This window comes from Mirounga leonina, unplaced genomic scaffold (genome assembly GCF_011800145.1).
Source record: "Mirounga leonina isolate KUSES-001 unplaced genomic scaffold, KU_Mleo_1.0 Mir_151, whole genome shotgun sequence".
Taxonomy (NCBI): domain Eukaryota; kingdom Metazoa; phylum Chordata; class Mammalia; order Carnivora; family Phocidae; genus Mirounga; species Mirounga leonina.
In genome coordinates this window covers 92687798-92711438 of record NW_023270377.1, presented here as the reverse complement: position 1 = coordinate 92711438, position 23641 = coordinate 92687798, and the positions used below count along the sequence as shown (strand labels likewise).

Here is a 23641-nt window from a genome sequence, read left to right as displayed (position 1 = left end):
GTCTGTTCAACATGCCAGGCACAGTTCTGGACACTAGAGATATGGCATGGATGGTCAGGCTCAGGCAGTGTTTACCTTCATAGGGGAAGCCACAGAGTAAACCACTGAACACAGTAATGACAGACTGAATAGAAAAGGGAAGGAACAGAACAATGGGACAGCGAGTGAGTGGCTGGAGCTAGGGAAGGCCTCCCTGAGGAGATGACATCTCAACCAAACCTAAGGGTGAAAAGGAGTCCATCCTGTGGTGAGCCAAAAGAATATTCCAGGCAGGTGGAACAGCAGTGCAAAGTCCTGGGGTAGGGAAGCACTCCAAAGAACAGGCAGAAGGCCAACAAAGCACAAGGTGAGCCCTGAGAGAGACTGCTTGGGGCCTTATAGATCACGTTCAAGTCTAGATTTTACTCCAAGTGTGGTGAAAAGTCCTTGGAAGTTTGAAGCAAGGAAGTGACTTGATCTGAGTTTTAAGCCTTACTCTGACTTCCAAGGACAGAACAAACTCTAAGAGGACAAGAATGATAGTAGGAGACCAGTTCCGAGGCTTCTGCAGTGGTCCATGTATGCTGGTGGCTTGAACCAGGTAGTAGCAGGAGGTGGGAGAGATGGCAATGAAAGGAATCAGAGTAGAGCTAACAGGACTTGCCGGTGGGTTGGATGTGACTACAAGAGAAAGAGGAGTCGGCTCAGTCTGGCAGCATCTCTCCTGATACCCCAGCTCCCGGAGCTTGAAGACAAGAGATTTTAGGCATCCTGGTTGCTGGATTCTAGGGCCTACCCCAGAGACTCATTCTGTGCTTTCTAGACAGTGGGACTCCACCCAGGCTCACTTAGGAGATGAATTAAAAGGGAAGGTGGCTGAGAAACACTCTCTGTCACACATGACCTAAGATGAAGAGCTCTGAAAGAAGATGGAAAAAGGCCTTGCTTAAATAAAACTTCGCGGGAAGGAGAGTAGAAATACCTCTTTACAAATGGGGCCACTTAGTTTTTCTTGAATGAGCTCATTTTTGTCCAGCTTTCACCCCTCGCCCTAGACCTGGGCCTGAGGGATAAGGGGGGCCTGGGACAGACAGCCTGAGAGAAGGGGATAGGGAGGAGCAGCAGGGGAGGGGAGAGTGGGATGGAGATGTGCTGGGCTCTGGGAAATGCAAGAGGAGTGCCTGGACTATTCTCATCACCTTTGCCTCTCTTTGTGTCTGTGTCTAGGAGTGACCATGCAAGCCCTTTCCACAGTTCCTGTCATGTTTAGTTACTGGGTGAGTGTGAAAATTCAAACCGTCTCCTTGGTGAGCGAAGGCTCACGTCTAGCTCAGTAGTGAGTAGACAGATGCCTCAAGTCTTGACACTGCCCCCCAACTCTCCTCCCCTTTAGGGATCACCAGGGACCCCCAGCTTCTCATACTGCAATGTCCCCTTCCAGGCCTTCCTTCTAGTCATGTTCTTGCTCTAGACCCACATGGTCCAGAACGGTAGCCAGGAGCCACATGTAACCTGTGTCTCACATTACATTTCCATTGAACAGGGCAGTTCTAGACTCAACCTGAATTCCATCAGAATTTACCTGTCTCATGCCTCATTCCTGCAGTGCCTTGCTCAGTCATTGACAAGCCACTGACAAGTTTATTCTGAGATGATAATGACTGGAGAATGAGAACAATAATAAAGGCCTAATATGTTGCCTCTCTAGGAGAAATACACAATTCAAAATGGGATTCCTGCAGTAGGATGACTCTCCCTGAGAAATTAAGTCTCAAGGGCTGAGTTTCAGGCATGATCACAGCCTGTGGGAGGTCATTTTTGTACATAGCTAGGGATGCACTAAGTATCTACTCAACCAAGTGAATATTCATTTGTGTTGTGATTTAAAGAGCAATGGAAATATCACCTGCTCACACAGACTTTCCCCACCCATGCTCATATTCCAGTATTAGTGTTTCAGTCTTTATCTGTTCCTGGGATTAGACTCATTTTTTATTTTGTTTTATTTTTTATTTTTGAGAGAGAGAGTGCAAGGGGGGGCAGGGGGAGAGGGAGAACGAATCCCAAGCAGACTCCCCACTGAGCTCAGAGGCCAACGAGGGGCTCCAACTCACGACCCTGAGATCATGACCTGAGCTGAAATCAAGAGTTGGGCACTTAACCAACTGAGCCACCCAGGCACCTCTAGACTCATTTTTTAAAAATAAAAATGCTCTAATCGGGTGCCTGGGTGGCTCAGTTGGTTGAGCGACTGCCTTCGGCTCAGGTCATGATCCTGGAGTCCCGGGATCGAGTCCCGCATCCGGCTCCCTGCTTGGCAGGGAGTCTGCTTCTCCCTCTGACCCTCCCCCCTCTCATGTGCTCTCTCTCTCGTCTCTCTCAAATAAATAAATAAAATCTTTAAAAAAAATAAAAATAAATAAATAAATAAATAAATAAATAAAAATGCTCTAAGATTTCAGTATGCACAGATTTATCAGAGTATCTACTATTTTGACTGAACAACTGGAATTTCAGGAGAATACCAAACGCCTGCCAGTGGGGTGGGGTAAAGTTAGAAGGAAAGAAAACAGTAAAGAAGGGAGAGTTAAGGAACAGAAAGCAAACCATCACATCAGCATTTTGCTCAGGTAACTCTTGAGTGTCACTGCCAACAGGAAGGACAGGGAGGAACACAGACAGGGACAGGCGGGGTCCGTGAGCAGCCTGCCATCCCATGAGGAGGCATGACAAGGAGGAGTGTGGCCGGTGATGTGGGACACTCATCAGGCCCAGCTCCAGCGTGGGGGAGTGCCTTGTCGCCCGCTGTGTGCCCTGGGGTGGGCGGGAGGGCATGGCCCATTCTCGTTCCATCTCTTCTATAGGATGACCGGCCCAGTAATTGTGTCCATCCCTTCTGATTATAACTTCCATTTTTCTAATTAATCGGCAATATCCTAGCAGTTTCCTTTACTTCTGCAGTGATTGGCTTTGGGTCTCCTGCAGCCAGTGCCTATTTCAGTCTGTGCCCCAGCTGGCTGAAGAGTAAAAGCCATGGACAGTGACAAATGATTCAGCTCAGGAAAGGTGTTGTTCAGAGTAAATATGTAAAGAAGTAGGTTGTGAATGATATGATCTTCCCTTACCTGTCTCCACCAGGCCAAACCTCAGGACACTTTAGACCTGTGCCAGCTTTTAAACAATGACTTGGCTGCCACTGTTGCAAACCACCCCAGGAGGTTTGTGGGTCTGGGGACGTTGCCCATGCAGGCCCCCGAGCTTGCCATGAAGGAGATGGAGCGCTGCGTGAAGGAGCTGGGCTTTCCCGGGGTCCAGATTGGCTCCCACATCAATGAGTGGGATCTGAATGCGTCGGAACTCTTCCCTGTCTACGCAGTGAGTACGCAGCGATCCCTCAGCCAGCATGCGGTGGGCCAGGCACTGCGCTGGATGCAGGAGGGCAGAACATGAATGCACCACCTCCCTGGCAGGGGGAAAGAAAGATGCCTGATGACATGCTGCATATAGCAGGAAATATGTAAAGAGTTCTCCAAGAGGGCCATTCCACTAGAAGAGGGACAGGTGGAAATGCTTCACAAGTCAGCCCCGAGTAAGCTCAGGGAAATCTCTCTTACCTTCCATCCCCCATGCTCTCTTTCTACTGTTTCATTTGGAAGCTGAAATAGTACCCTCATTACAGCCCTGGTACAAAAGGCCATGTTAGTGACATGCAAAAAAAAAAAAAAAAGTATTTATTTTGCTTTAGAAAAAAATACTTATCTTTTAAAATTATGAAATTTGTTTCCAGATGCCTGAGTGGCTCAATCCATTAAGTGCCTGCCTTCAGCTCAGGTCATGATCCCAGGATCCTGGGATGGAGTCCCCCATCAGGTTTGGGCAGGGAGTCTGCCTGCTCAGCAGGGAGTCTGCCTCTCCCTCTCCATTTGCTTCTCCCCTCTCTCTCATTCTCATCCTCTCTCTCACTCTCTCTCTCTCAAATGAACAAATGAAATCTTTTAAAAAAAATTATCAAGTCATTTTGAAGAAATTCTGGAAAACACAGAAAAGCATAAAGAGGAAAACAAAAATAACTCATAATCCCACTACCCAAAGATAAATAATCACTGTTACTATATATTTTGTTTGATTTTTTTGTTTGCATATTTCTGCATATATCTATATTTTAATGAAATCTGAATTCTATTATACATGTGATTTTATATCCTAATGAAGACTTTCCAATCTAAATGAAAATTCTCTTAATGCATGATTTTTAAATAAATGCATATATCCTAATATATGGATATGTTTTGATTCATTTAACCAGTCCTCAATTAATATACTCTTTCCCCATATATTTTGAAAATGTATGATTAAAACACATAACAAAAAACAGTGCCATCAAAATGCTAACATTTGATGAAACTAGCTGGTGAGTATATGGAAGTTCATGGTACTATTGTTTACAACTTTCTACATTTGAAATATTGCATTATAAAGTATATTTTCAGGGATTCAGTGCTATTTTCATCTCTCAAGAATCCAACTGAAATGTCCACAGTCCCATGGTCCTCTCCATGGGACTTCCTCTGCCCTTCTGTTCTTTCTGCAACTAAGCCTGCTTTTCTTCATATCAGGAATCAAGATGCATATTCTATACTCAATTGCATTTGTTTATTTCTTACTTTCCTCCTAGAGTTATAACAGTATTGTTTTCTATTATTTTCATTGTAAGTGCAAAATCTTCAATAGTGGATTAAATAGATGTTGGTGGGGACGCCTGGGCAGCTCAGTCAGTTAAGCGTCTGCCTTCAGGTCATGATCCCGGGATCGAGTCCAGCATCTGGCTCCCTGCTCAGTGGGGAGACTGCTTCTCCCTCTGCCTGCCTCTCTCCCTTCGTGTGCTCTCTCTCTCTGACAAATAATTAAATAAAATCTTTAAAAATAATAAAAAAAAATAGATGTTGGTGTGCTCCCCAGCACTAAAACCACTGATCATTTATTCCTTTCATGTTTATTGAGCTCTGCCTACATGCACAAATGTTTCCATGTTTGTATCTATGGACACTGCCCACCAATTGGGGAGCTACCTGTTAAACTGCCTCCCAATAACCTGAAAGACTTAATGTTCCTCTAAATACTGAATTCCCTGAAGCTTATTGGCTGCAATAAGCTGAGCTGATGCAGTGAATGTTTTCTAGAAACTTTAATGGGCTTTGAAAGAGGATTTATTTATTTGTGCGTCCAAGTTGTTTCAGCGCAGTGTGAGCAAGTCTTCAGCAGCAGGTCATTTTACTCTTTGCCAGGATTGGGTTTATGAATTACTAAGGAGCTCAAAAAGTAAGAGCAGTCAGTTGCGGTCCAAATGGGTATTTTCGTTTGTGTGACGAGCTCAACCCACCACTCACTCTAAATAGGCTGCTTGGGGGCACCAGTCTCTCAGGGAATTCAGGAGGGCATCCTGGCCCCAGCCGATTTGTAATATCCAGGGGCTGGCGGCACATTCGTTTGGTTAGCAAGACTTGGAAGCCTCACTAGTCTCTATCTTGCATCAGTAACATGGCTAAAACAAACGACAGGAGTTGCCATGAACCAAGTTGGCTTTGTCATTTCAAGGGGAGTCTGGAGTTCCAAAGTGTCTAGCCATCTCCTTACCTCCTAGACCTCCCTCGTTAGTGAGTGAACCCAACCCTACATGCTCAGGTCAGTTTTCAGGCACGAAAATGACCTCATTACAAGTATGAGGCAGACAGCCTGCCTCTACCATGTATCAGCCACAAGACCGGAGTAAGTTACCTAGCCTCTGCCTTAGTTTCTTTCTCTGTAAAATAAGGGTAATAAAAATGCTCATCTCAGAAGGTATTACGCTAAGTGAAATAAGTCAGAGATAGACAAATAAATACCACATGATTTCACTTATATGTGGAATCTAAAAGAAAAATAAACAGACAAAAACAGTAATAGACCCAATAAACACAGAGAACAAACCAGTGGCTGCCAGGAGGAAGGGGGTGGGGGATGGGCAAAATGGGTAAAGCGGAGTGGGAGATACTTGGCTTCCGGTTATGGAATACATAAGGCACGAGGATGAAAGGTCCGGCATAGGGAATAAAATGAGTATTATAATCGTGTTGTATGGTGACGGATGATAGTTACCCTTGTGTGAGCACAGTGTAAGGTACAGAGCTGTTAAATCACCATGTTGTACACCTGAAAGTAATGTAATATTGTGTGTCAACTATACTTCAATTTTAAAAAGTGCTCATCTTATAAAGGATTAAACTAGTTAGCAGTTGTAAAATTCTTGTAACAGCTTTGGCATATGGTAAGTTCTCAGTTAATGTGAGTTATCGTGATTTTGAGAGTTTAAGTGACTTCTTTTTGTGTTCTCTACAATGCCTCACATACAGAAAGGATCTCTGCACCATCAGAGGTGCAGAGAATAAAGTTTTATCCTAATAAGGAGTCAAATCCCACTGAGATACCATGATTTTGGGCTTTTGTCAAGCTCAGCCCATCCCAAGAAGTTGACCCAGCCTGCATCCATTATCAGAAACTAATTAGCTCCTCTCCCTTCTGCCCCCAGAACCTGAGGAAATTAGAAGTCCATTCTTCAATCTACCCTTTGTCTGCCACTTCCAGAACCCTTGTTGTCCAAGAATTGCATCTCCATTTTAAAAATGCTTACGTCCAGGGGCGCCTCGGTGCCTCAGTCAGTTAAGTGTCAGGGTCTTGATTTCAACTCAGGTCATGATCTCAGGGTCGTGAGATCATATCCTGCATCGGGCTCAGTGCTGGGCATGGAGCCTGCTTAGGATTCTCTCTCTCCTTCTACCCCTCCCCCTACCCTCCCCATCCCCCGCTAGTGCAAGCTTTCTCTCTTCTTAAAAAAATTAATTAAAAAAAAATTAAAATGCTTATGTCCAGAACTCACATTGCACCAGCCTATTTAGCCCACATATTTATATGTAAAGGTAGGATGAATCATTCCAGCCCCTCAATATATTTGGAAAAGAAATGAGCTAAGGAAATCTGTTTTGAACCTTGTTAAGCACTCATACTCAATGCCCGTTGAGGGAACTTTTTTAAATTAAACATTTTGTTGAATAAAAGTCATTCCATCCAGATAGGATTTCCATTTCCCAGAAGGCCCTGAATAGGTTTGCCCATGACATTCGTCTCAGTACCTGCCTGGCTGAGGCACTGAGAGCTCTTGACTTTCTGAAGTCATCTCATTCACAACAGACTGTCCAGGGACTCAGATGGGCTCCTGAGGCTTTGTGAGTACCTGTAGACCCCCAGAAATTCCTAGTTGGTGTTGGGCTCTGTGTGGCCGATGGCTTGGGTCAGGCCAGCCTGCTCCATTCCAGTCACGAGCCCCTGGCCCCAACCATCACTTGTTCACTTTCACATCCTCAGGTTTCCAAGTGGGGGAAGCAAGGGGGAACACTCTAGCCCTGACTCTAACAATCTTCCTGAAAGAATGAATCAAGTAGCAACCAGCAGGGGAAACTTCCCTTGCATTTGAGGTATGGGATCAGTCCTTGAGCATTTTGCTGTCAGCTAAAACATGTGAATGATGGATGTTTCCTGCGACTTGTATTAAATTCATCGACCTCCATGGTGAATCCACCAACCCCCTTGTTAATTCTAAATGGCCTTCTTATTTTCTAAGCAGGAGCAGAATTTCTCAATGCCTCTTTTATAAAGATTAAGAAACAACTTCAAAAATATTTTAGCTTCTTTATTCAGATCAATATAGACCCAGCGAAAAAGTTTCCCTAAAATAGTACCCTGTATTTGCTGGCTCATCCAAATAACACACACTCTCTTTCTCATTGCTTCTTTAAAGGTGGCTGAAAAGCTGAACTGTTCCCTATTTGTGCACCCCTGGGACATGCAGATGGATGGACGGATGGCCAAATACTGGCTCCCCTGGCTTGTAGGTTTGTGTCAGCTTGGCATCTGGAAAAGAGGATCAAGCCTTTGGTTTTTTTCCCAATTATTTCTGGAACGCTACTATGTCAAAAAGAGAAAGTAGGAATAATTAACAGGATTGTGAGTTACTGAGCTCTTGGATAAATGCTATATATATTACCTTAATTTTAATCATATCCACACAAAACTCTATGAGGTTGGCATTATAATAACCATTTTATAGGGAAGAAACTGAGTCTCTGAGTGGTTAGATAAGCTGTCCAAGTCACACAATTAATAAGTGAAAATGGAATTTACACAAATCTGACTGACTCCAAAGCTACCTCACTATACAGACTCCCAAAAAGGCTCCAAAAATAAGTAATCATGCCTGCCTAATAGATTTTTTTAAAGAACCAGCAAGAGTATCAGCTCTTCGGGGCCTGGGTGGCTCAGTCAGTTAAGCGTCTGCCTTCAGCTCAGGTCATGATCCCAGGGTCCTGGGATCGAGCCCCACATCAGGCTCTTTGCTCAGCAAGGAGGAGACTGCTTCTCCCTTTCTGCCTGCCACTCCCCTTGCTTGTGCTCTCTCTCAGTCAAATAAATAAATAAAATCGTTAAAAAAAAAAAAAAAAAGGAGTATCAGCTCTTACAATGAGAACGCTGGAGTTACAAGTAGAAGGTCAACTTCCACCACCCTAGATTGCAGATGACCCAGGCTTTCAATTTTCCTCTTATCTGCTCCTTTCTGCTGCTCTTTGTTCCTGCAACCATTCATTCATGGTTCCACATGAAAGTAAGGGAGAAGGGAAGAGGAGACCTCTGCTTGGCCTATCCAATTTCCTTATTATCCCTGATAACGAGAAATGGAGACAGGCGGCAATTCTGTGGCCACAAGTAAAAAGTGCAGCTAATAGTGGGTTTCCCAGATGAACAGCCTTGGATTTTCTTTAGAGAGGCCATTATCCATTCTCTCCTCAGCCCAATTAGTACAAGTAATGATAAAGTAACCAACATGAAGAATTAAATGGAGCAGTATATTGGAAGTGAGAAAACTGAATTTGAGTTGCAGCTAGTCTCTAGTTCTCTGTATAACCTGTGGCAAATCACTTCACCTTCTCAGGCCCATTTCTCATGTGTAAAATGGGAGAGCTGGTCCTGCCTTATCTTTCTGCTCTGACATTTTGTGGCTCTCTGATTGCTTTGGGAGACCAACGTATTTAGTAAGGCAGCTTCCTACCCATCCTCCACCAAATTTTGAGCAACAATTAGCAGGAAGAGACAATCTAAGAGGCACCGATGCTGTCCAGCTCCAAAGAAAATCTCATCTTAATTCAGACAACACTTTGATTAGTCCCACAAACTGATTTATAATTTCCCACATGAAAAACAGAGAAGAAAACGTGCATAAAGAGCCATTTCATTATTCATTTATGCAACACACATATATTGGTCCTCTCCAGCATGCCAGGCCCTGTACCAGGCACTGAGGATATTGACATGGACAAAACCTCTGCCCTCCTGAAGCCAATGTTCTGGTTAGAAGAAAGAGATGACAAACAGATCATAAACAAACAAACAGGCTAATTTCAGAATTCTATTCTGGACACAAAAGTGGTCATTAGCAGATTGGAGGATTCCCAGCAAGGGAAGGACATGATACAACGGACACTGTAAATATCCTACTTTGGCTCCTGTGTGGAAAATGGATTATGTAACTATGGTCCAAGTAACTAATGGAGAGCAGAATCACAGGACCAAAAGGAAGGGAGGCTGTCCATCCCCCTGCCTTCAGGAAGCTCTGCCCACAAACCACTCCCAGATAGGTAGGAATCTATCGTGCTTCCAGAATTCCCAAAAGGCCGGGGAGCCAGAGGCATCTCTGTCCATAGAGCAATGACAGGCTTGGGGCAGGATGAGCATCTGGTAAAGCCCCATTTGGCAGCCAGAGAGTAAGTCTTCCCCTGAAGGTACAGGCTTACCTGTGGAGCCCCCAAAGATTTCTTGATCACAGTCTGAAAAGCAGTTGCCTGGAAATGTAACCCAGACTAACTCCGTGGGGGTGAAGGCATCAGGCATGAAACAGCCGCTTCTTCTAGGGGCACAAAGCACTTGAAACAACTCATCTTAATCCAGTTATTTTTTACCTCATCTCTAAGAAGCACAAAGATTTGGCAGGAATCATTATTTTTTTTAAAGATTTTTATTTATTTATTTGACAGAGAGAGACAGTGAGAGAGGGAACACAAGCAGGGGGAGTGGGAGAGGGAGAAGCAGGCTTCCCGCCGAGCAGGGAGCCCGATGCAGGGCTCGATCCCAGGACCCTGGGATCATGACCTGAGCCAAAGGCAGACGCTTAACAACTGAGCAACCCGGGTACCCCAGGAATTATAATTTTTGTTAATATTTACTGAGTACCAAGTGGCAAGAACAAACGCATCCTATAGATGAGGAAGCTGAGGCACAGGGAAGCAACTAATATTTGTTGAGCACCTCCAATGTGAGGTTCTGGCCAGGACCTTTCCCAACATCATCATTTTCAAGGCTCCACAATAGTCTTGCAAGATGGGCAACAGAATCCCCATTTTACAGGTGAAGAAGCACAGGCTCAGGGACGTTAAATAATTTGTCGAAGGCCAGGAAGCCGAAAATTAGAAGAGTTAGGGTTCAACCCAGACTCACTGTACTCTGTTTGCCCCACCACATCCAAACTGAAGTGAGGAATTGGGACAAAAGGTAGATCCTCTGGTTCCTTGATTCTGTTGTCCACTAGATGACTCCACCTGCAAGTGGCAAATAGGATGTTTCTGATGGTCTGTTTGCCAAAGTAATGGCTTGTAGACAACCAAGCCATGCTGGGACAGAGGGACCTCACATTTCTCAGCAAGCTGCCATTCCCCCAACCACTAGTATCACTGAGCTTCTTCCTGCTTGAGATAACAAGCCCTGCACCCTGTGACTGTTTCCTCTTTTAGGAATGCCAGCAGAGACCACCACCGCCATCTGCTCCATGATCATGGGAGGAGTGTTTGAGAAATTTCCCAAACTGAAAGTGTGTTTTGCACATGGAGGTAAGGCCCTATCTGCCTTACTCAGCTCAGTCTACCATAACAAAATACCATAGACTCAGTGGCTTAAACAACAGAACTTAATTTTTACACAGTTCTGGAGGCTAGAAGTACAAGATCAAAGTGCCTGCAGGGTTGGTTTCTGGTGAGACCAGTCTTCCTGGATTGTAGAAGGCCACTTTCTCACTATGCATGTGATGTGCCCTTTTGGATGGGTACAGAAATGACCTGAAGGAACAGGAGCTGATCTAAGGGAATTAGCCAGCCATGTGGATTATCTGGGATTTCCCTGGTGTATATAATGGTTCTCTGGCAATACACACTCTGTGTTGAAGGAGGCTCTGGGGAGGACCTCCTGTGCAAACAAATCTAATCCTAAATCTCACTGTCCCTCTCCTTTTTCCTATCAAATTAAAGTCCCATCTTATAACCTCATTCAACCTTAAATTACCTCCTTAATTACCCTGTCTCCAAATACAGTTAGATTGGGGATTAGGGCTTCAACATAAGAATTTTGGAGGCACCTCATAATTCAGTCCATAACATGCCTACAGCCATCATTCTAGTCATAAAGTATATGATGGTGGGGGACCAAATTCCATTTTTGTGGACAAGGCTAGTTTGCTTGGCGTAGTTTTTGTTTAATTTTGTTTTGTTTTTGTTTAAATTCCTCTAGTCAGACTACAAGCTCTCCAATTTGCAAAAATCCCTACCATTCTCTATTATTTACAAATAGGTCTATTTCATTCATTTACATTTCCTGCTTGGTCCCTGCAAGTAATTGAGTTTCTGACTCTTGGGCACACACACATACCACCAGGACCACCACTTTTGATGGTTGCATGCATGGCAACACATTTTATGGATATGCCATGGATATCATTATGTAGATATTTCCCAGTTGATAGGCTGCCTCTGTATTTTGCTATTATAAGCACACTACATTTGAAAACCTTGACCACATATCTTTACACACTTGTATTCTTTCTTTAGGATAAATTCCTCAAACATGAATTTATAGATGAGTTCATATCACTTGTTCTGAGTCATCTCCCAGCATTTGGGACACAATAAATCCTTTGTAAATACTGGACTATAGTAACTCCTCTTTGCATACAACATGAGGATTGAAAAATATCCTTTTCAATTGACACTAGCCCTCACTAACAGGTTTTACTTGCAGGTGGTGCCTTCCCTTTTACAGTCGGAAGAATCTCCCATGGATTCAACATGCGCCCAGATCTGTGTGCCCAGGACAATCCAACCAACCCAAAGAAATACCTTGGTTCCTTTTACACAGACTCCTTGGTTCATGATCCTCTGGCACTCAAGCTGTTAACAGATGTCATAGGAAAGGTAAATTGGGTCTGCCATGTGGATGGCTTATGGGGAGCAAAGTATAGGATCAGCAACCAGTTACATGGCCTCTCTCCAAAAAGGAGATGGAAGAAAAGGCATTAGAAGAAAGGAGAGGGACAGTGAGATTTAGGATTAGATTTGCTTGCACAGGAGATCCTCTCCAGAGCCTCCCTCAACACAGTGTATACTGTCAGGCAACCATTATATACACCAGGGAAATCCCAGATAACCCACACGGCTGGGTAATTCCCTTAGGTCAGCTCTGTTCCTTAGGGTCATTTCTGTAGCCACCCAAAATGACACTTTGCAATATGGTAAGCACGAAAAGAGATACCATTTTGAAGTCAAATTGACCTGTGTTAAAATCTTGGCTCTACCTCTTACTAATTGGGTAAATTATAAACCCAACTGTCCTCATCCATTAAATGAAAACTGGAACATTAAAGGAGGAAATGACACTTGACAGGGAGGCAGGGGAAGATGATGAAGGGTCTGTATACCACCTGAAATTTTTTTCTGGAATAATACGGTATGGCCTTCATTTTGAAAACAATTCTCTCATTTAGTCCAAAAAGACCAACATAGTATTACTTTAAACTTCACAAGAGAGAGTCTTTCCTTTGTTGTCATCTGCTTGCAAATCTCCTCGTTGGTGGCATTTCTACTTTTAAGTCCTTTTTGAAAATGCTAACTCTGCAAGTTACACCATTTTTAGGGCAAAATCCAGTCTAAATCAGTGAAAAGTCTGAAATATGTACTATTTCAATTCCCTCATATTATTTACAAATATCTATAGAAGGTTTCCAAACTTTCAAAGGAAAAAAAAAAAACCTTGAGGATTTCTTTAAAAATGTGGACATATTTAAAGATTTGCAATGTGGTACTTGGATTGAGAGTAGACTCTAAGGTATTTAAAATCTTGTCCAGAAGAAAAAGAGGTCCATCATTTCAAAGCTGCAAGTTCTCCATCTCCAGAATGGAGACTTCATCTTACTTTAAAGCTGTTTCTCTGGCTTAAGAAACTCACTAGAATATAAATGTTAAACATTCTGGTTTGGTAATAAATTATATAGTTGAGCTGTGCTTCTGGGCCTTCTAGCTTTTATGTTGTTCCTGCCAGAATGGGTGATTAGCAGTGGGTTGTGAATGTTGATGATTATTGGTTTGGACACAGGGGTGATGGGGAAGAAATTACAAAAAGGAGAAACTGGAAAAGACTGTGGGTGACTGCGACTTTGAGTAATGGAGGAGGCGGTGTGGGGAAGTGGTGTGGAATTGGGGAAAGAGTCATCCTGATGACCTCCCATCAAACCTAGTACCCCTGGTATTCTTAGAAATGGTAAAATCAGGAGAAAATGTCCCTGGCAAATACAACACACCTCTTATGAGGGATACCTACCATTAGCAGTGAGGGATTCTATCAGCATCAGACAACACTCAGGGCAATATGTATTGCCAGGGGGTCAGAGCAAAAGAGGAAGAACATGGTAAATGGCTTGTGGTACTAGCAGACAGACTAGTTAGTGAGCACATGTGAGCACCCCTTTTAGTAACCCCCAGAAAAACTGAGAGGGCACTTTGCAAAGTTAGTGGTGCTCAGAATTTGCATTCAAACTATGAAGGCTTGAGCCACTATAATTTGGGCATCAAAAGCAAATGCAACCTCATTTTATGTGACCTCACTGTCTGGTGAATCCAGGACACAGAAGCAATATATATTAATAATTTGGATTCTCTCTAAAATATTAATGCTTCTTCATTCTGGTTATATTCACATTAACAAATCCTCTCAAAAACAACCCCCAAACTAAAATGGCTGAGGAAAGTCCTAGCATGACAGCCAGACAAGAGAGAATCATTAGAACTGTAAAGGGAGGTCTCCAGGAGAGAAAAAATGGAACTGATGGATTATTTCACAGGTCTGTGAGTTTGAAATGTTGATTACCAGGCATTCAACAGATCTGTTGATGTATTAGGAACAATTAAGCAGTATGTACATAGAAAATTAAGCAAATGAAAGAAAAGGAAATCATTAACTCCAAGAAAACAAACACCCATATGAGGACAGATAATCATTGTACATTACTTGACTCAGCAGTGAACAATATTTATAGTCGTAATAGTGTAAATACTAAGTACTAGTTTAAGTGAAAATTCTAATTCTATTGGGAAAATGGAGGAGAGAAGTTGGGGTAACAAAGAAATTCTCAAGGATCATAATGAGAAGTCAGTAAATACTCTCTAAAGCTAATAAATCAAGAACAGAAAAAGGTAATTATATAGAACAATGAAGGTAATTATCAGAAGATGCAAGTTAAAATAGTGAAAGTGGCTTCCTCGAAAGATAAGAGTTAGGAAAGATATTTTAGTGATATTTGATTATTTAACTATGTATAGGCATTACTTTGATAAATAAAAATTTACATAATACCCTAGGAATAAATGAATATATAGAAAGAATTTACAGAGAAAAATAAATAGAATAATAAACATTTAGAGAAGAAAGTATATATACCAAAACTATTTATTGAGCCCCTACTATTTTGAAAACACTGTGCTAAATGAAGGACTTAAATTACATAATCTCTGACAGGTATGAGTTGATATCTCATTGTAATTTTGATTTGAATTTCCCTGATGATCAGTGATATTGAGCATCTTTTCATGTGTCTGTTGGCCATCTGGATATCTTCTTTGGAAAAATGTCTATTCATGTCTTCTGCCCATTTTTTTAAGTGGATTATTCATTTTTGGGGTGTTGAGTTTTATAAGTTCTTTATATATTTTGGATAATCTTTATCAGATATGTCATTTGCAAATACCTTCTCCCAGCCCTTTTAGTTTTGTTGATTGTTTCTTTCGCTGTGCAGAAGAAGCTTTTATTCTGATATAGTCCCAGTAGTTTATTTTTACTTTCGTTTCCCTTGCCTCAGGGTACATATCTAAAAGAAAGACATATCTAGAAAAAAGACATATCTAGAAAAAAAGACAGAGGGTGAGGGCACCTGGCTGGCTCAGGTGATAAAGCATGTGAGTCTTGATCTCAGGGTCATGAGCTCAACCCCACATTGGGCATGGAACCTACTTTAAAAAATTAATTTAATTTAATTTAAAAGTTGCTACAGCCAATGTCAAAGAAGTTACTGCCTATGCTCTCCTCTAAGATTTCTATGGTTTCAGTCTCACATTTAGGTCTTTAATCCATTTTGAGTTCATTTTTGTGTATGGTGTAAGAAAGTGGTCTAGTTTCATTCTTTTGCATCTTGCTGTCAGTTTTCCCAACACCATTTGTTGAAGACTGTCTTTTCCCCACTGGATATTCTTTCCTGCTTTTTAATTGACCATATAGTTGTGAGTTCATTTCTGGGTTTTCTATTCTGTTCTGTTGATCTCTGTGTCTACTTTTGTGCCACTACTGTACTGTTCTGATCACTGCAGCTTTGTAATGTACCTTGAAGTCCAGAAATTGTGATGCCTCCAGCTTTGCTTTTCTTTTTCAAGGTTGCTTTGGCTATTCAGGATCTTTTGTGGTTCCATACAAATTTTAAGATTGTTTATTCTAGTTCTGTGAAAAATGCTATTGGTAGTCTGATAGGGATTGCATTAAATGTGTAGATTGCTTTGGGCAGTAGAGACATTTTAACAATATTTATTCTTCCAATCCATGAACATGGAAAGACACTGTTGTGTCATCTTCAGTTTCTTTGATCATTGTTCTATAATTTTCAGAGTACAGGTCTTTCACCTTTTTGGTTAGGTTTATTCCTAGGTATCTTATTGTTTTTGGTACAATTGTAAAGGAGATTGATTCCTTAATTTCTCTTTCTGCTGCTTCATTATTAGTGTAATTTAATTTAATTTAAAAGTTGCTACAGCCGATATCATAGAAATGCAATAGATTTCTATACACTGATTTTGTATCCTGTGACTTTACTGAATTTGTGTATCAGTTCGGTGGAGTCTCTCAGGTTCTCTATATAGAGTATCATGTCATCTGCAAAAAGTGAAAGTCTTACTTCTCCCTTGATGATTTGGATGCCTTTTATTTCTTTGTGTTGTCTGATTGCTGTGACTAGAACTTCCAGTACTATGTTAAATAACTGTTGAGATTAGACACCCCCGTCTTCTTTCTAACCATAGAGGAAAAGCTCTAAGTTTTTCCCCAATGAGGATGATGTTACCTGTGGGTTTTTCATATATGGCCTTTATTATGTTGAGATAAGTTTCCTCTAAACCTACTTTGTTGAGTGAGGGTTTTTATCATGAATGAATGTTGTACTTTATCAAATGTTTTTTCTACATCTATTGAAATGATCATACAGTTCTTATCCTTCCTCTAACTGATATGATGTATCACATTGATTGATTTGTGAATATTGAACACTTGCATGCCAGGAATAAATCCCACTTGATCATGGTGAATGATTTTTTAATGTATTTTTGGATTCAGTTTGCTAGTATTTTATTGAGAATTTTTGCACCCATGTTCATCAGGAATATAGGCTTGTAGTTCTCTTCTAGTGGAGTCTTTATCTGGTTTTGGTATCAGGATAATGCTGGCTTCATAAAATGAATTTGGAAGTTTTCCTTCCTTTTCTATTTTTTGGAATCATTTGAGAAGAATAGGTATTAACTCTTCTTTAAATGTTTGGTGGAATTCACCTGTAAAGCTATCTGGCCCTGGACTTTTGTTTTTTGGGAATTTTTTGATTATTGATTCCATTTCTTTGCTGGTTATCAGTCTGTTCGAGTTTTCTATTTCTTTTCTTTTCTTTTCTTTTCTTTTTTTTTGAGTTTTCTATTTCTTTCTGTTTCAGCTTTGGTAGGTATTATGTTTCTAGGAATTTATCCATTTCTTCTAGGTTGTCCAATTTGTTGGCAAATAGTTTTTCATAAAATTCTCTTATAATTATTTGTATTTCTGTGATATTGGTTGTTATTTCTCCTCTCATTTGTGATTTTATTTATTTGGGTCCTTTCTCTGTTCTTTTTGATAAGTCTGGTTAGGGGTTTATTAATTTTACTGATTTTTTTCAAAGAACCAGCTCCTGGTTTCACTGACCTGCTTTTTTTTTTTTTTTTTTAGGTTTCTATTTCATTTATTTCTGCTCTAATCTTTATTATTTCCTTCCTTCTACTGGCTTTAGGCTTCATTTGTTGTTCTTTTTCTAGCCCCTCTAGGTGTAAGGTTAAGTAGTTTGAGATTTTTCTTGCTTCTTGAGGTAGGCCTGTATTGCTGTAAACTTCCCTCTTAGGACAGCTTTTGCTGTATCCCAAAGGTTTTGGACTGTTGTGTTTTCATTTTCATTTGTTTCCATGTATTTTTTAATTTCTTCTTTGATTTCCTGTTTGGCCCATTAATTGTTTAGTAGCATGTTATTTAACCTCCATATATCTGTGGTCTTTCCAGATTTCTTCTTGTGGTTGACCTCTCATTTCACGGCATTATAGTCAGAAAAGGTGCATGGTATGACTTCAATCTTTTTGTATTTGTTGAGGTCTGATTTGTGACCTACTATGTGATCTATTCTGGAGAATGTTCCATGTGTACTTGAAAATAATGTGTGTTCCACTGTTTTAGGATGGAATATTCTGAATATATGTTAAGTTCATCTGATCCAGTGTGTCAGTCAAAGCCATTGTTTGTTGATTTTCTGTTTAGATAATCTGTTCTTTGATATAAGTGGAGTGTTAAAATCCCCTACTATTATTGTGTTATTATCAGTTTGTTCCTTTATGTTTCTTATTAATTGTTTTATAACTTGGGTGGTCCCATGTTGGGTGCATAAATATTCTTGTTGGACAATCCAACAAGAAGTTATATCTTCTTGTTGGATTGTCCCCTTTATTATTTTATAGTGCCCTTCTTTGTCTCCTGTTACAGTCTTTATTTTGTAGTCTAGTTTCTCTGATACAAGTATTACTACTCTGGCTTTCTTTTGACATCCATTTGCATGATAAATGTTTCTCCATCCCCTCACTTTCAATCTGCAGGTGTCTTAAGGATCAAAATGAGTCTCATAGTCAGTTTATAGATCGGTCTGGCTTCTTTATTCATTCTGACACCCTATGTGTATTGATTGGAGCATTTAGTCCTTTTACATTCAATGTAATTATTTATAGACATATATTTATTGCCATTTTATTACTTGTTTTGTGGTTGTTGCTAAATATTTTCTCTGATCTTTTGTTGTCTTTCTCTCTTTCATGGTTTGCTGATTTTCTTTAGTGATGTATTTGGATTTATTTCTGTTTATTCTTTCCATGTTTATTAGTGGTTTTAATATATGGTTACCATTAGTGTGTATATAACCTCTTCTGCAAATAGCAGTCTATATTAAGTTGATAGTTGCTTAAGTTTGAACCCATTCTCTTCTTGTTATTATATTTTATAAATTTTTTGTGTGTGTGAATTCCTTGACTGATTTTTATATAAATATTCATTTTTACTGCTTTTGTGTTTCCTGCCTTTATACTGCTACTTTTGATCTCTCCTTTCCACTCAGAGTCCCCTTTAATATTTCTTTCAGGGCTGGTTTGTGGTCATGAAATCCTTTAGTTTTTGTTTTTCTGGGAAATTCTTTATCTCTCCTTCTATTCTGAATGATAGCCTTGCTAGATACAGTACCCTTAGCTGCAAATTTTTCCCATTTAGCACTTTGAATATATCATGCCACTCCCTTCTGGCTTCCAAAGTTTCTTTTGAAAAATATCCAGCTAGCCTTATGGGTTTTCCCTTGTAAGTTAATGACTTCTTTTGTCTCACTGCTTTTAAGATCTTTTTTCTTTATCACTATATTTTGCAAATTTAATTACAATATGTCTTGGTATTGGCCTGCTTTTGTTGATTTTGATGGGAGTTCTCTGTACTTCCTGGATCTGGATGTGTGTTTCCTTCCCCAGAAGTTTTCAGCTATTATTTCTTCAAATAAATTTTCTGCCCCATTTTCTCTCTTCTTCTTCTTCTGGGACTCCTATAAGATAAATGTTACTACATTTGAATGACTTACTGAGTTCCCTAAGTCTATTCTCATTTTGCATAGTTCTTCCTTCTCTCTTTTGTTCAGCTTCACTGCTTTCCATTACCTTGTCTTCTAGGTCATTAATTTGTTCCTCTGCTTCTTCCAGCCCCCTGTTCATTGCATCTAGGATGTTTCTAATCTCCTTAGAGATTATTATTAAGTCACTTATCCCTCTCACCCTCAGGTTCCTCAACTGTAAAATGGAAATGACAACCATGCAGAATTGATGTGAGGAATTGGGATAATACTATGTCAAAGTACTATACAAATGTCAGCAATTTATATCACCTATTCTAGTGCTTTACAAATAGTAGGTATTGAGTTAATGTTTGTTTAACTGAGTTTGTATAATGGTTTTGTGAGTATAAGGCTAATCTTACTGTGCATTGATTTAATTAAACCAGGCTCCTTCTCTAGGAAATTATGTCTCAGGGAACAAACTGAATTCTTGGTAAATTACAATTTTTGTAGTAAGCTACATTATAATAGAGTTATGTTGTATTTACTGCATATGCTACTAATGAAATTGGCTAATGAGAAGACAGCTAATTGTTCCTTTTCTAGAAGACAAATGAACTCTTTTCTACTATTTGAATTTATTTAGTAAACCACATCTTTCAGTGTTCACAGCATTTCCTGAAAATGTGAAAAAGTTAATACATCCCAGCAGGTGAGCAGTTTATTTCTTTTCCCTGGCAGGAATATTAATCACTATTATTATCATCTCAGTAAGTCTTTGACCTCATAGGGAATGTGTTTTGCCAGCTTTGGGGAGGGAAACATATGTTGGGGGAGAGTGCTGATGATGAGAAATCAATCAGGCTTATCCACTGTCTAACAAAGAAAGCCAGTGTCTGGGTAGACAGTATAACTTCAGGATCCCAGAAGAAGCAGCCATGGTAACTAAAAGGCCCACCATTAGAATTATTCCTTTGGGTTTACAGAGTCTTTAGAAAAGCCCTAGTAAAATGTAGATGTTGTCAAATGTTACATTAGCACAGATATCCTTAAAAATTGGTTCATGATTATGGTGGCTCCTAAGGGAATAAAATCCTACATCACAGACAAGAAGACGGAAGAAAGTTCTAGCTTTTGGAAGGCCAGAATCAGGTATGCTATTTGGGAACCTGAGATATCACAAGAGCTTAGGTTTCCCTGAGAGCTTCAAAATAGGGCAGCAATCATCCACGTCCATATCCTATGCCTCCTTAACCAGGATTCTCTATGTAATCCCTTTAAAATACAATCAATTTGCAGTTATGAGACAAAAGGTGGTAAAAATAGCAATACAAAAAGTATTTTTAACTCAAGAAATATTTATTAAGCTTCTATCAAGTGGAGACTGTTATTAAGCAATGGAGAATGCAACCTTCATCATACAGGACCATACTTTAAGGAATCTCATCTCCCCACCTCTTCTCTACTACTATCTCTTCTCCCACCGAACAAGAAATCTCATTAACAAGAACTTCACTCCCAGTTCTTTTATGCCTACTTCATTCTCCCTTATGAAATTCCTAACAAGTTAGAAATGGTCAGAAACTTATCAGAAAGTATCAATAAAAGATATACAGATATATATAGGGTATGAAAAATTAACAAACCAGAGATTATCACAAGCAGATAATTAACCTCCTGTAGAGAGGAACTGTGAACAATAGCTACTAAATAATAATTGAATATTGCCAAACCATGAGTTTGGAGTTTGGCAAAAGGCATCCACAATCAAGTTAGCAAGGAGAACAAGGAAGTATCTTAACCAGGAAAGATAAAATGCAGAGGAGTGGTTTTCACTTCTGTTTTAAAATCCTTTGCTCTCTTCATATTAAAATGGAACAGACACATTCCCCCCTTAAAATGTATTTATATCCAAGAAGGCCATAATACTGAGAATGGAAGAATTCCTGACTAGAAAGCAAAATAAATTTCTAAATCTCAATTTCATGTTAATGTAGTTAACAAATGTAATATAGCATGGGACTTTTTTAAAATTATGTTGTGTTTTGGAACTGTAAACAGCTTTAGCAAGAGGAGCAGAAATAAGAACAAATGAAGCTCCAGTGAATACAAAGCAGGCATTCAGAACAAGATCAGCTGTTGGCACAGATGTGAGTAGATATAAGTTTGGGCCTTTAGGGCTTCTATAAGCAGGTGTATTTGCTTGGTTTTTTACAGTAATGAATATAAGATTCTAGAAATAGAGTTGTTAGTCCATCATGGCCTTCCTCTAACTTTATTATACATTCTCTCATATCATTTCATGTGAATGTATTCATAAAACCTAGGAAAATTCTTTTTTTTTTCCTGGTAGAAATTCAAAGTGTCATTTATTCTTACAGGAGCTCAAATTTAGCATATTTAAAATATATTTAGACAGGAGCTCTTTCTGCCCATGGGTCCTGTCCCTGTGCTTTAATAAACCACCATTTTGTGCCAAAAAATAAAAATAAAATAAAATATTTTAATATTTCAGGGCTAGTAACAATCAGACGACTTCCCTCTTTCATATATTCAAGTATTCATTCCTTCAAAATATAAAGCCACTCTCAGATTGATTATAAGCATATGTCAGAGTTTTATTTCAAACTTGTTTTAAAAAAAGAGGCCTTCTGAAAAGTCCGACTCAAAGAATCTATCTTGGCAGAGATATTTTATAGGGAAAAAGTTGGTTAGACAGTTATTGTTGACTGGATTTAAAAAAGAAGACAACTATCCAGTTAAGGATTCTTGGTTAAAAGTCTTAGACTAGTTTGAAGACTAATAGTCAATGAAAGGGGTGCCTTAGAAACTCTTTGCTCAATAAGTCTATCCAAAAAATTAGCCAAATATTTTATCAAGAATGCTAAACTATGTTTGGTGACAAATGTTAACTAAATTTATTGTGGTGATCATTTTGTAATATATGCAAGTATCAAACCCTTATGTCGTATACCTGAAACTAACATAATGCTATATATCAATTATACCGCACTTTAAAAAGAAAAAGAATGCTCATTATTCCCCAGGAAGAGCAGATAGTCATATTAGACCACAAAGTTCTGCCCTAGTTCAGCTTTAGGACAACTTTTTTTTTCACATTTACTGGAGGCATTTTATTCCATGCTAAGAAATTTGGGTTTCACCTTCTGGACAAAAGGAAATTATTAAAGGATTTTAAGAAGGGATGTGGCATGATCAGATTTTTATTTAAAACAGCATTCTCTCCAGTGTTAGATATTGATTAAAATGGATGAGACTGAAATCAGTTAGAAAACTATAGTAGCGGTCCAATTTAATTCAATAAACATCCACTCTGTACCAAGCGTTTGCTTAGTGCTAGAGACAGTTTTTGTCCCACTTCTTAGCTGAGTTGAGGAAATGGAGACACAAGTCTGGCTCCACCACATACTAGCTGTACAACTCTAAGCAAGTGAGTTATCATCTTTGCTTCCTTGTCTGTTGAATGGGGATAATGATAGGACCCATCTCATAGAAAGGCTGTGAGAATGAGTTAATGAATGCAAATGGCTTATAACAGCATCTCACACATGGTAAGTAATCAATAAATGTTAGATATTATTATTATTATAAGGGGTTATCTAACAGCAATGTAAGAAGTGCTGTGAATAAAAGTATCTATAGGGTGCTTTAGGGATACAGAGGTCGCACTTGGCTGAGTGAAGGGATGGTAAGAGCCTAAGTTGAGGGAAGAACTGAGGAAGTAGAGAGGAAGTGATGGGTGCAAGAAATGATACAGAGACAGAATCCAAAGAGCTCAGTGACCCATGAAATGCTGGGGTGACAGAGCAGAAGAAGTCCAACGTGATTCCCAGGTTTCCAGCTTCGGCAATTGGGTGAAAAGTAATGCCATCAACCTAAAGGAAAAACAGGTTTGGGTTCATGCTCTATTAAGTAATCATGCACGAGTCATTAGAATTTGTGAAATTACCTAATTAATACCCAAGATACAATTCCCAGTTAACAGTGGCAAAAAGGTCATACAAATCTTATCAGAGTTGTTACTTAACATCCTCAACTGGACACAGTCATTATTATGGAAGGCACATTAAAATCCTAAACTCGGGGGGCACCTGGGTGGCTCAGTTGGTTAAGTGACTGCCTTCAGCTCAGGTCATGATCCCAGGGTTCTGGGATCGAGCCCTGCATCGGGCTCTCTGCTCAGCCGGAAGCCTGCTTCTTCCTCTTCCACTCCCCCTCTGCTTGTGTTCCCTCTCACGCTGTCTCTCTCTCTCTCTCCCTGTCAATTAAATAAATAAATAAATCTTAAAAAAAAAATCCTGAACTCGGTTACAGTATAAATCTAATTAATTGCTCAAG

The 23641-nt window shown here is 39.8% G+C and overlaps 1 protein-coding gene across 2 annotated transcripts in view; it reads left to right on the top strand.

Moving 5' to 3' along the window:
• The window catches only part of ACMSD (aminocarboxymuconate semialdehyde decarboxylase), a 66752-nt gene that overhangs the window by 29050 nt on the left and 14061 nt on the right, over positions 1-23641 (top strand). The window contains exons 4-8 of one of the 2 annotated variants that reach the window (XM_035006652.1): positions 1207-1256; positions 3118-3354; positions 7811-7904; positions 10851-10946; positions 12127-12299. In XM_035006652.1, coding sequence (XP_034862543.1) covers positions 1207-1256; positions 3118-3354; positions 7811-7904; positions 10851-10946; positions 12127-12299 — 650 coding nt within the window. The remainder of the gene's footprint in view (positions 1-1206; positions 1257-3117; positions 3355-7810; positions 7905-10850; positions 10947-12126; positions 12300-23641) is intronic. The other variant, XM_035006653.1, reaches the window with a different exon arrangement.